The sequence below is a fragment of the Rhea americana genome, unplaced genomic scaffold, assembly GCF_003343005.1.
Source record: "Rhea americana isolate MKP2758 unplaced genomic scaffold, rheAme1 scaffold_5, whole genome shotgun sequence".
In the NCBI taxonomy this organism is placed as follows: domain Eukaryota; kingdom Metazoa; phylum Chordata; class Aves; order Rheiformes; family Rheidae; genus Rhea; species Rhea americana.
In genome coordinates this window covers 5745470-5758437 of record NW_028186645.1, presented here as the reverse complement: position 1 = coordinate 5758437, position 12968 = coordinate 5745470, and the positions used below count along the sequence as shown (strand labels likewise).

Here is a 12968-nt window from a genome sequence, read left to right as displayed (position 1 = left end):
GAATCCCAGAGAGAGTTGTTCATACACGTATCTATCCAGAGATTATGTGTATTTAGTCAAAAAAATCCTGTCAACCAGTAAGTGTGAGAGTTAACATAAGTTTTTTACAAGGTAAGGGGAGTAGAAATGGGCTTTGAGACCATTTGTTGTTTTCCTTTGGGAAAGGGGAGCCAGTGATTTGCTCTCTCTTACACATGCAACAGACTGATGAAATCGCAGTCGCTCTTCACAGAGGGCAGAGGCTGTGTGAGCCTCCCAAGCCATCTACTGAGATTCCTGGTGGGATGAGTGTTGTGATGCTGTTTCATCTACTTCCAAAAAACATAGCTGCAAGGAAGAAAGGGCAATGGTACGGCTGCTGAGGCAGGTCTGCTGGAAGCAGTTACCAGCCAGCCTTTGCGCTGCCCTAAATTCCACGTCGATGCCTGCCACCACGCCCCAGTGAGGCAGCCCGGCTTTCTGGGTGCTCCCGGTTAACGCTCAGCAGTTGTAAAAGGGTGGCACTTGAAACACCTACAGTTTGCTAGACCATCATTACATGTTTTCCACAGATTTGAGTTCACAGCAGTTCAGGCCTTGTATAACTACCATCCATAATACCTCACCAGCACGTCCAGCTACATTCTCCTTCTGACCACTGGTGGATGCATGTGTGAGAAGTCTGCTATTCATACAGGCTGTCTAAGGATGTCTAATTGACAATCGCTGGTTGAAAGTCTTCAGCTGGAGGAGCAGATTCGATCTTCCAGCTCTACTTCAAGGTGAAAGAAACCCTTTCAGGTAGATTAGCTGCTAGATTAATGCTAAAAATTATAGAATGTTTCAGATCTCTCTCTCTCTTTAAGAAAGTTTTTCACGTTCCCATGTTGACTCCATTAGAAGCTTCAGCCTTCCATGTCCCTGGACAATCCATGTCGGATTGTTGATCCAATTCTTTCCATCTTTTTCTTACTTATGTACTTATGGTAAATTACAACTGCTTCTGCTTTGTTAATAGGAATGTTAATCATTTTATCTGTTATTCTGACTGACGACCACATACTGAGCAGGAATCTTCCGTAATACAAACACATCTGATTGAATATTGGCAGATATTTACAAATCTTTCCTTGGCTTTCATTCAAATAAAAAGARATATTCTTTGCTAGCTGAATTTAAAAATATTTTCTTTGTGTCCTCTTTAGCTGGTGTCATGGTCAGATTTTTGATAACAGCATGGAATGTGAAAGTTTGGTAAAAAAAGAACTTTGCATTAAATGAGTAMAAATAGAAATAATTCACATCAGGCAGTTTCACATTTTCTTTAATCAGAAATAACAATTAGAATTCATATATAACTTTACCTAATGTTCAGCGGGGTTAACTATTTTTCCTATGAAGAGTGTACTGTTTGTAGCTCTATCAAAAATCAGCATGAGGAAGGGATGGTTGAATTCAATGGTCAGAGGAAGAGAAGTGGTCATTATTTCAGCAGCAGTTGCTGCTGCTGCCTCAGTACCTCCCTCATCAACATCCAGCTCGGTCTTATGGACAACCTACAAAGAAAGAAAACACCCACAGTAGTTCTGGACACAGAAGAGGCACCTGAGAGATGAACCAGATTGCTTTTAAAGCAGCCCTGCTTTAAAAGACCTACTGCAGAGGAGTGAGTAGGGGCGGTGGAGAGAGAAGTGAGCTTTGTTGTAGTAGTTGTGGCTGCCTCAAATGAGAGCAAAGACGAATCTGCGCAAATCTCATCACAGAAGGTTCCAAATGTTTGTCCTCTGTCCCAGAGCTTGGATGGAGGACAAAGGYTCTGCTTTTAAGAGCTCATCAGTGAAATCCACCCTGCAGTGAAAGGTGGCAAAATACTTTTGAAATGTTTGAGGGCTAGTCATGCTGTCTGAGACAGTAAGTAGAGAAGAATAGCATGTGATCTGCATTGAGTTACATGCCTTTATTTGCCCTGTTGCCTCTGAGGAAAGGAGTCACCTGAAGAGGAAGAAAAGAGATGATTTGGCCAAATACTGATAAGCTGCCACTAAAAATGATGCTCTATTGAATTCCAAAAGAGAGATTAAGAAAAGAAAAAGAGTCTCTTTATCCAGATTTCATCCTCTATTCTTGAGAGTCTCCCTTTTCTACTTGCTGCTCCTCTCACCAGKTCCTCCTTTTTGCCCTGGCCTGCACTCCCCTGACTTCCCAAGATGCTGTGCTCACCAGCCTGCCCTCAGGAGCCAGAAACACGTGGGTTTTGGGTACTCCACTCAGTGTGCCCAGGGGCACAGAGTCTMCCACCTGGGAAGCTAGCTGTGGACTGCTGAAATTTAATCTCTGGGGTGAGAGGATGGGGGTTTGTGGCCTTCCCAGTAACATTAGCTGCTTCTCCTGATGAGCAGGTTGGTTGCTTTTCCTTTTTTCAGCTACATCCCAGAAGACCTGACTGGTAGTGCACTTGGACCAAAAGATGTGCAGCAAACTAATCTGAGCTCCACACTCACTGAGAGCTGGATTCCTCTCAGGTATAAATTCACAGACTCACACCAGGGTGAACCTGGCCCCCAGCAGCAGGCAGTCCATGAAGCAAAGATGGTTTTTGCCTGGTGTTTCTGAATACCTTCCATGGACGAGTTTATGCTGTGTGTTCGTGAGAAGACAGGAGAGGGCCTGCAAATGCAGACTTACTTTAGAAACCTTCAGCTCTGGGGCTCCAGTGATGCCAGACAGATCTGCCTTGTCAGTGAACACATCAATAATTCCCATCTTCTTCAGGGTGTTCTTTATCTCATAGCTTCCAAAGATAGAAAATTTGGGCAAGTACAGGCTTATCATCCTGTTTAAAAGAAAAGAAGCACACACAGTGGTAAGAAGGGAAAAATATTTAATTCTTATGACTACTAAACCCCAGGATAGTCCTGAACATAGAGTAAACATTAATCCAATTGCCAGTGTTTCTCAGAGAGATACAGACAGTATTATTCATAGTAATAGCAATATTTATCTGGCATTCTGCTTTAGCAAATCATGGCATACTCTGCAGAGGGCAATAACATGAGCCCTGTTTCACAGACAGTGAAGATGAGGCACAGAGGCAAAAGATCAGACCTCTCAAGGAAGAGGGGGCCAGAAGTAGGATACAGACAGGCTCTGCTTGGGGGAAAAAATGAGACAAACATGAGCTCTCCAAAGCAAAGCTGTAGCTCAGGCATGGCCCTGGCATTGCCCCACACGGGTYTGTCCCCACCACCTGCACCTTTGGTCACCCTCTGGAGGCAGTCTGCTGCTCCTGGAGCACGAAGGGTTTCTGCACCACCCTCCAGAGTTCCCCGTTCCCCTGGGCAGCATGGTCCTCCGCACGGGTCTCAGGGATGTGCCGTGGTGTCTGTGTGCAGGGGTGGCAGGTTGTGGGGGCGCAGGGAGGCAGAGTGAGCTGGTGGCAAAATGGCAGAGAAAGGGATCTTCTGTGGTGGTAAGTGCTCTTTGCACTGTGGTGCAGTGAGTTGTTTATATTCTCCTTCTAATTTCTCCTCCAGGAGTCTTTCTCCGGCTGGCTGGCCATGACCAAGCGTGCCTTTGGCAGTGAGCAGCAGATGGAGCAGTAATGCCGGCTCCCTTCCCTTTCTGTTGCTTTTGGATTTCTCTCTGCAGATGCTGCTGCACTCCTTCACCTTCACCCAAGCCTTGTTCTAGCTCTGGTGGAGACAAGCTCCAGAGGCAGAGACAAACTGTCTCTGTAGGAAGGGCCTCGATTTCCCTGTCCTGCACTTTATCAATCACGGTGTCAGCTCCTTCACCCACACCAGTGCTTGCAGTAACCCTGGGCTGAAGGGTTACCCATCTCCAGAGATCAAACTGCATCTTCTGAGTTGCTGTTGATGCTATTTCTGCCATCTTCTGCCTATTTAAAGGCTGCTCCTTCTTAGTATGCTTTCTGTTTGGATTTCTCTTCATGCACTGTCTGGGGATCCTAGGAGTCTAATAGCCCCTGCTGTAGTAATTACCCTTTAGGTACTTCAAGTTTTTTACTGTCTCTCTCTGAGATAATTTGAGCTTAACAGCAGAGTGGACAGGATCCAAATCTGCTGCTGTAGCCTTTATGCAATGCTGCCTAGTGCATTAGAAGATAACAGGACTAAGTTATTAACATTGACTTCACCATAATACTAGAATTGAAATTGCCCTTTGGTTCTCACAGTCTCTCACATAGAGCTCTTATTTCTATGTYGTTTTTAAAGGAACTTGCGCAACAGATTAATTTAGACGAAGATTTTTCTGATTTTGCAGCTCAGAATTGCACGTTTTTATTCTTCAYACTTGAGGTATCACACTCTTAGTTCCTATCTAATTTGCTACACAGTATGCCTTTAGTATCTGTAGCTGCATTTCTATAATGGTGCATCAAGAGTCATGGGTGTGAACTGCACAGACTTATTACTGTGAATCAGGAAAGAGCTTGGTAAATTAGGCACGTATTGACTTGTGCCTAATTGACTTGCCTACTGGTGCTAAGATCTCTTTCTTCCCAGACAGGCAAGGTCATAAAATGTGTTAGCTGATGTTAATGTCAACGGTAAGAATTATCAGAAGTTCATTAGACCTTTATAGTTTTAAAAACATAGTGCTAGAAAATCTGGAAATCCACAATTAATCACTAGTCTGTCCTAAACACTGCTGTGTATTGCTGTTGAAAAGAAGATATTTGGTTAGGATGTATTACGTATGTATGTGTTACTACAAACTGTTTAAGTTATGGTTTTTTAGAGTTTAGACATATGTCTGAGTAAAGGTGTGTGAGTGACAAATACGAGGTAAAACATTGCTGAGACCTCAGTTCTGGAGATTTACTTTAAAATTGCCACCTTCCCACTCAGTCAACAGACTATTTTAGAAACCCTAATACACATTTGCTACTTTGTGCTCCTGAGAGCCCATCAGAAGGTCTTTGCTCCGGCCCAGGGAGTAAAAAGTCACTCCAACYTTTGCATCAACAACAGAATAGTTAAATACTAGCCAGTCACAGGACTTACAGCTAGGGTGCACAAGCCAAAATAACCCACTCTGTTCCCAGAGCCCAGGTGAGATGGTTGTATTTGCACTCCAAAAACAAAAACAAAAACAAAAACAAAAACAAAAGGAAGGGAAGGGAAGGGAAGGGAAGGGAAGGGACTATAAATGCAGGTGCCACTGCAGCAGGTTGGCAGAAGATTACCTCTGGAAGAGATTTTCCGACCACTCACGGACATTTTCCTTGACCAGAGTTTGTTCTAGATGCCCCATTTTTCCCTTCTCTGGCAGAACTAGGAACACTGTAGCACTCCCATTGTAATGAAGCCGTACCACGGTGCAAGGCAGCTTCTCATCGAAATAGAAGTCAAATATGCCTGTTTGGTGCATCATAGGGACTTTCACAGCTGTTTCCTCATCCACGAAGAACTCTCTTTCTTCAGTGAGCTCTGGCTTAAAAGGCTTTTCCCACTTGCCTGATAGAGAGAAGAATGCAAATGAACATCCCATGTCTCATCCCATCATAAATGGAATTTTATATTACAAATAACATTTACCTATTCCTTCGTTTGTTAAATTCAGAATTTTCAAACTTAGTTACTATATTAAAATGTTTGTCACAATAAGGCAAGAATCTTTTAACTATCAAAAGAATGTGTTAGATTCCAATTTCACCTTATTTTTCAGATGTCAGTAATGAAAAAAATAGGCATTTTCTTTGTATTTCTTGCCATTATTCAGGTGATCTAAGAGGCATATCTTTAAGTCATTTAAGGGCTTATCTGACATCATTAACTGTGCACTTATATAATGTATACCCTTGATTTCTATTGATTTTAACAGTAAACCTTAATCTGGGGATAAAATTAACCTAGATCTCGTATCTGAGTTCTATTGTGTTARTGTTAACAGCATCTAACCCACATCAAAAATTCACTGCTTCCACTTTGTTCCTTAAAAGACACTTACCTGCGCATCACTAGCATCTTCTGCATATAGATACTGTAGTGTGTGTACACTTCAAGGACTTCAATAGCAAAAAAGGAAAAAAAAAACTATGTAGGATATAGTAAATTAGACAATTCAGTCACGCACTCTTTTAAAGGATTAGGTCATTCATTTGTCTCAGTGTCATCACTGAAAATTAAAAGAATGCTGAACAACCAGCTTTATGGCTAAACCCTAGAAAGCAAGCTGAGGTTGCATGGGCGGGTGCATAGCCGAGCAGCTATGCCCTGAGTCCCCAGCAGCAGCAAAGTCCTCTCCCTGGTTGCGTCCTGGGGATGAGCGGGTCCCCACTTGCTCTCCTGCCCCATGGTGAGGTGCTGCTTTGGCATGCAAAGAGTGGAAAGCTGGACATTGTTTTTTCTGCTCCAGTGAAGAGCATTTGAAATTCTCCCCAGAGTAACTGCCTCCAAATGAGGTAGTTGACAGATTAGATGGTTTGATAAGAGGAATAATGTGAACAAGAACACTGGATGACTTGAAATACCTTTAAAGAAAATGAAGCTTGCCAGAAGCATTATGGTCTGTGGATCTATGTCCTTGACCAAACTGGTAATTTTCCCATGTGTTTTCCTCTCTATATAATCATTGATTTGCTTCTCAGCCTCTGCAGGATTGTTGAAGTCAGCAGTAAAAACATCCATTTGATACAGAGCTTTGGCATCATCTGAAAACTTTTTTAGTGGTTTCAGCTTCTCTGTCAGAAACATGACATTTCCCATGTCGAGCTGGACCTCACTCTCAGGATGGCTCAGCATGTGGATGAGATGGTGGAAGCCTTCATGTATATCTTTCTCATGCATCTCTGTAATGTTAAAGGCAAGTCCTTCCAGGATCTGAGTCTGAGTGGCAGATCTAGCACTAAAGGCCAGCATTGCAAAGGCGGTGGAGATGCTTACAGGAGAGAAGAAAATGTTCTTGTTAGGTGTCTCCAGTGTAACCTCTTTAAAAAATTGAAATGCAAAGTCAGCATTGTTTGGCACTAGTTTGAGGCAAGTCATCACTTCACCTGCATGATGTGCATGGTGCGTGGATTCATTTGGATCGTGTCCGTTGTGGTTGGGAGGGAGCTGACCATRGGAAGTAGCATGAAGCCCAACCAGTAGCAAACACATGTAAAATGTGGTCTTCATCTTCGTGTATTACTGTGCTCTGGAAAAAAGCAAGAACCTATTACTAAGGTAAACAATTCAAGTAGCGATAGATAGTCTATCAGTCCCACTGACTGAATAAGAGACTTTGTGGAACTTCCCCTTCTGTTCAATTTCCCCATTCTGCAATTCTTGCCAGGTGTTTTTGTATTTCCCCAGGCCTCCCAGCAAGTYTCCCCCAAATCTCTCTGCCAGCCTCATGATAAACTTGGGATCCTGACTGTTAGGCCAATCTCAGCATAGAATAGTTGAACAGACAGCACCCTCAATAGGCCAGAGCAGGGAGGACATCCTGTCAGAAAAAACACCATTTGTTAGGTTGGCTAATCACTGGACTTTGAGAGTAAAGGAAAAGAGAGGAAATTCATGCAGGTAGAAAGCCATTGCTAGCTACATCCACACAGAATTTGTGGATGAGCTCTTAAAAAAACTTTTGGTCAGACTGACAAGGCACTTTACTTCAAGAGAAGGCAAGTGGTTTGGCCTCTTTTAGTAGCAAACCAAATATAAAGCCAAATGTCTCTAAGGTACTCTTTCTTTCTGAAAACAAATGATGTAACACTAAGACCTTTGAACAATGTGTTGCCTCTTACTAGACAAGTCAAACTGTTGGAATAGGTTCATTATGAAAGCTGCAAAATGAGTCCATGCTAATAAAAACAAGGTCTTATTTCTAATCAGATGCTTTACTAGTCAAAGGGCAATAGTCCTACCTTAACCTATTGCTCTTGGCTGCAGTATCTGCRTTCCTTTGCAGAGCTGACATTGTATAAGCTTTTATGTGGGGAACTTGGAAATGTAATGTGGATAGGAATGTCCCAGCTGGCCTCATTTACGAAGAGGAACCTGGGGCATACAAATGGTGAGAGATTTGCAAAGTGTTTTGGGAGATAATGATCCACATTTACTAAAAATTGAGCAAGAAAGGCTATATTAAACCAATAGTATCTTTCTGTTCTGCATTATTGAAATGAAAAGACTGTCATCGGGAAGAACTATGACCATGGTCCTGCTTTTTCTGTAACACCAGAGAGATAAATTTGTATTAGTATTTGAATACCTGGTTACAACTGGACCTGCATAAGAATGACAGCATATTTTTGAGCTATAGTCAAATATTCAAACATCTACATAACTGATGTAAGCTTTTCCTAAAAGGCAAGCCTACTCACATTTTGGTTGCAGTGTTATTGGCAAGTAGAAGAGCTGTTAGTGTTCTTGGTAGCGACATTTTCATTTCTGTGCACAGTAATTTCAAGCTAAAATTTTGCCTCCTCCTCTGATTCTGACATTGAAATTATATTTCTCAATATATCTAGCCACTTCTAACTCCACATAAGAACTCCACTTCTGAATATTTAAAGCCAGCTATCAGTGAGCCAATGTATTAGTCAGACTTTGAAAAGAAATCAGCTCCCAAACAAAAGTGTCAGAGCTACGCTTAATCTATTTCCACATATCCAGCAGGCTGATTCAGAAGCTGCCTCTGGATAAATTGTTCACTGTGAACTGTTTACTCAGCTGTAGTCATAATTTATTAAGAATAACATGAATACTGAAAAAAAGAAATATTTCATTTTAAACAGAAGTCACCACCTGTTACCTATCTCATCACATTTAATGCTTATAACAAAACCCAGCACATTCCATATAACACAACACATCCCATATAGATGGAATTTTCTATTACACATAGAACTGCCAATTTCTATTTATTTGGAATGCAGAGTAGACTTGAAATTTAACTGACCTGGCTTCAAAATTATAACTAATGAATAAAGCATGGTTTTGCAGTAAGAACTTTGCTAACATATTGGTTACAGTTTTTCTGGAGGTTTCTTTTATTATCTTTGTATCTTTGCACTATGTAGTTATGAGATATTTGCATTTTGTGGTTGATATATGTACTTTCATGGAACTAATTTCATTTTATTATATCTCTGAATTCATAGATAATTAAATACAATCTGAATCTGAATCATCCATCTGTTACTCAGTGCTGGCCAATCACTAACATTCAAGACTCATGACTCAACCCTCACAAAAATCTTGATGATAGTTGGCTTAAAAATCCCGAGATTTTATAAAAGACTCAGTAGTTACAGTTTCCAGAGATCTTTTTTGTTGTTTAAGTCTTGAAGAAACAGGTCTCTTTTAGGCTTCTTCTTGAAACATAAAGTTTATTACAGGTTATAATAGAATTTGTATCCTTGAAATTTTTAGAGTAAGACTGGGAGCTGTTGCTTTATACTTGATATTTACTGTTGTACTTGATATTACTGTGACTGTTAGGTTAACAGAAGAGCAGCCAGTGAAAAATTAGCAATAAAGACCACTTCAGTGTGAAGCACAAGATACAGGTTCTCCTATGGTCTTCATGACTGAGGGATTTTCCCGACCAAGCATACTTACTAGCAGTTTATTAAAAAGCAAACAGCAGATAACTGAGCTAAGAAGTGCTTAAGCAATTCTCTGTCTGAAGAAAGCAATTTTGAAGATAGCTTCCTATCTTCAGACCTTTCCTCATACCACCTTCATAAGAACATTTTGCTAAGARGCAATCTGTCAGATTACCCAGAAACACTGGAGCAGAAGCAAAGTGCTCTTGAATTTTAATTCCACACTGATGTGCTGAAYAGCCTGGAAGGAAGCCAGTTCAACTCTCTGCCTCATTTACTCCCTTTGTCCGTGTTACACAATACACAATATGTTTGTGGTATGGAAATGGTTCCTCTCATGAAGAGCTTTCAATCAAACCAGACAATGGCAAGAACATGCCAAGACTTGGAGGATAGTTACGCTTCAAGCAATATATATGTAATAGATCTGGTGATAACCTTTGTTGAACTTATTACGTCTTCCCTATCATACAACCCAGAATAGCGGTGCTTATTTATGATAGTATATCCTAGAAAGAAAACAGAAAAAAAAATGGGATTAGCTGAAGTTACCTTAAAATAATTCCACCAGATGGCTACTAAGTGGGCTGGACTAAGTTTTCTGACAGACAGAAATTGCTTCTTTGTGAATTTGGCTAAGTTACCCACTTTAGGGCTGACTTTTGTCTCTGTGATGTGGACATTTCTGAAGAAAATTTTCAGCCTGCAGATTTGGATGCAGTATTCTAGGAATACAGGTGAATAGGTGAATATTTTTGCCTTATTCTCTTAAGGGGTCCTTACCTTTAACTCATATTAGACCACCTGGAAACTGCTGTGCTCAAAAACACATGCAGGTATGAAAGAGAAAAGCTCTCTGCAAGTCTGTATGTATGCTCACCAGAGGGTGCTGCTTCCCTCTCGACTGTCCAAAGGAGGAAAACTGAAGAGGTCTGGTTCCTGAAAGCTGCACTCTGAGAGCACGTTGGGCTCATCAAGACATGGCCCCATTGCCATCAGTGGTGTTTACTCACCTAATCGTAGCTACTCATGACCATATCGAAAAAAAAAGGAGGGGGGGGGGAGAGAGGGAAAAAAAATCCCTCTAAACAAACAAAAAGTAAGAAAAGAAAATGAAGACCTGAATTGTCACATCTGTATTTGAGAAAGCAATGCAGAAAGCCAGGACTGCCTGCTTGCAGGAGCACCACAGGGCACGTGTGTTTTTCTGACTGGCCTGAAAGCAATCTAGGTGATTCATTTTACGTTCCTGGACATGCGCAGGGGCTTTTCCACTCTGATTCGCTATACATTTACTTCTCTACTTCTCCTGTGAATCAGAGTTCTGAGGTCTCTGTGCCTGAGTCCCCTCAGAAGATGGTAAGCACAAGCCAAGGCTCCTGGGTTCAATAAAGAATTCCACAGCCAGGACTATTTCATTAAAAATACACCCTRAGCAGCAGAAACCCAGAAGTCAAGTTTACAGCATCCTCTAGAAGTGTATATGACTATATGGATGAATTGTTTTTTCCTGCCTGGAGGAAGCTTTTCCGATAAACCACTTGAAACTTTGGGGAAGTTAGCATCTTTGAAGCATTGAGCCCTTTGCCAAATTTGTTTGAATGCAGACACTAAGTCCAAAACACCTTGGTAGAAGGGAAGAGAGTGYGTGACAGACAGACAAACGCTGGCAAGGCACACAGATGGCATGGTTGCATAACTGTTTCCTTGGGAAACAGCGCTAAAATCAGAGCTGTTCCCAGTATCATCTGTCTTCTGCAAGACAGCTCYGTGTGCGAAGCACTCACCTGGGCAATGCACCTTCCAACGGCAGCATTGCACACTTCCAGGTTTCCTTTTATGTGGAAATGTGTGAACATGAGCTYTTACTCTTCTGCCAGGCAACCCTCAGTATCGCCTGTTGAACCTGAGCTACTACATGCCGTCAGGGGGGAAATACTAGTGAGACTAGAGGATAAAAAAAGGCCAGAAAGAATCAGTGCAATGGTTAGAGCAGTTGTTGGGAGAGAGGAGATTTTCTTTTCTATGTAAAGCAGAAACAGACTGARCAGAGTTACAGGTTTCTGCTTTCCAGTGTTCATCTGACCACTGTCCTGTCTCTGGCTCTGTGAACATTTCATGCTGGCTACCTGTGATCTTAGTTTTCCTGAGGGTGTGGAAGACATCATTCTCCTTCATTCCCACTCAGTTCTCCTGTAATCTGAAGACTAGAGCAATGAGGTGTCTTATGTAAAAGGGAAATGGATCTCACGCATTCCATTCCCTAATTAAATATCTTTATTGCAGGCCTTGAATATAAAAATTAGCAGAATTACTTAAAAAGAATCACCAGTGCATCAAAAAAAAAGCTCTAAGCACCCATCCTCTGGGTCTGAATGGAACACAGTTGATCTTCTGCAGCAGAAGTGGCCGGAGGGTACATCCAAGAAAGACCCACTCTTGGGTGTTTAGGATTAGCTGGCTTCAGATATCACCTTGTTTCCCCACGAGGCAGCTAGCCACCTCACTCTGGCCACTAGATTTTTACTTTCCTTGCCAGCCACCTAGCATACAGGCAACTCCATGCCTAAATTGTGATGGTGATGTCCTTTATACCCAGGTGGCCAAAGATGCCTGTTTATTCCTAGAACAATTGCTAAAACATATTTCAATATAAGATACAGCCCTAGGAAAAACATGAAATCAATTGCATGCAACCAAATGATATGCTTTTCAAGTCTTTATAGGAAACAAAAAAAATCGCTACTTACAACAGCTTCCAAGGATACTGCTGTCTTCACCCTGACTACCCAGCAGCTCCCTCTTATTTATACTGTTAGATAGTATTATGAAAGGCAAAGCGTCCTCTAGAAAACATTAACCAGGGCAGCCAAGTGTTATTACTTCAGAAACAGTGCAGAGTAAACAGTGATGACAATTTTGGGGGGAAGGCACCTAATTTTTGCTGTATGTGCACAGCCTAACTGTGCCTTTAGTTTCAAGAATTGTAAGAATTCTCCACCATTTCCACAAAATTCCCCGGTGGGAATCTAGCCTTGTACTTTAGCAAATACTTTGCATGCATTGTTAACTTGTGTTAACAGACTGACTAGGTAAAGTAGGACTGCTGAAACGAATAAAATCCAGCACATACGTAATGCTAGACAAGAGCTTAAGGAAAAGACGGAGCTAGATGCAGGATCCTGTGGCATATCTTGCTTCCTCAATACCAGACTTTGAATAGCTTTTATTTGACCTATTTATTTTGAAATCTCCATTATATCTTAATTATCTACATTGCCTTCAATAATGACAAATAGCTGGAGACATCACTAGTAAACATAAAATTAAAATGGTATTTCCAGTGTTTGGTAGTGACTGAAGGTTGCTATAGAAACGGTGACAAGATGGCAGAGTCTACTGTATTTGGACTCAAAAATGATTGCAGTTG

The 12968-nt window shown here is 41.5% G+C and overlaps 1 protein-coding gene across 1 annotated transcript; it reads right to left on the bottom strand.

Moving 5' to 3' along the window:
• Nucleotides 1-1343: 1343 nt before the first annotated feature.
• Nucleotides 1344-7121, bottom strand: LOC146588717 (alpha-1-antitrypsin-like). The gene is made up of 4 exons (XM_085317650.1): nt 6476-7121; nt 5189-5459; nt 2665-2812; nt 1344-1535 (listed from the first exon to the last, which is right to left on the bottom strand). Exons 1-4 carry the CDS (start codon nt 7119-7121, stop codon nt 1344-1346), a joined length of 1257 nt encoding a protein of 418 aa, XP_085173776.1.
• Nucleotides 7122-12968: the final 5847 nt, after the last annotated feature.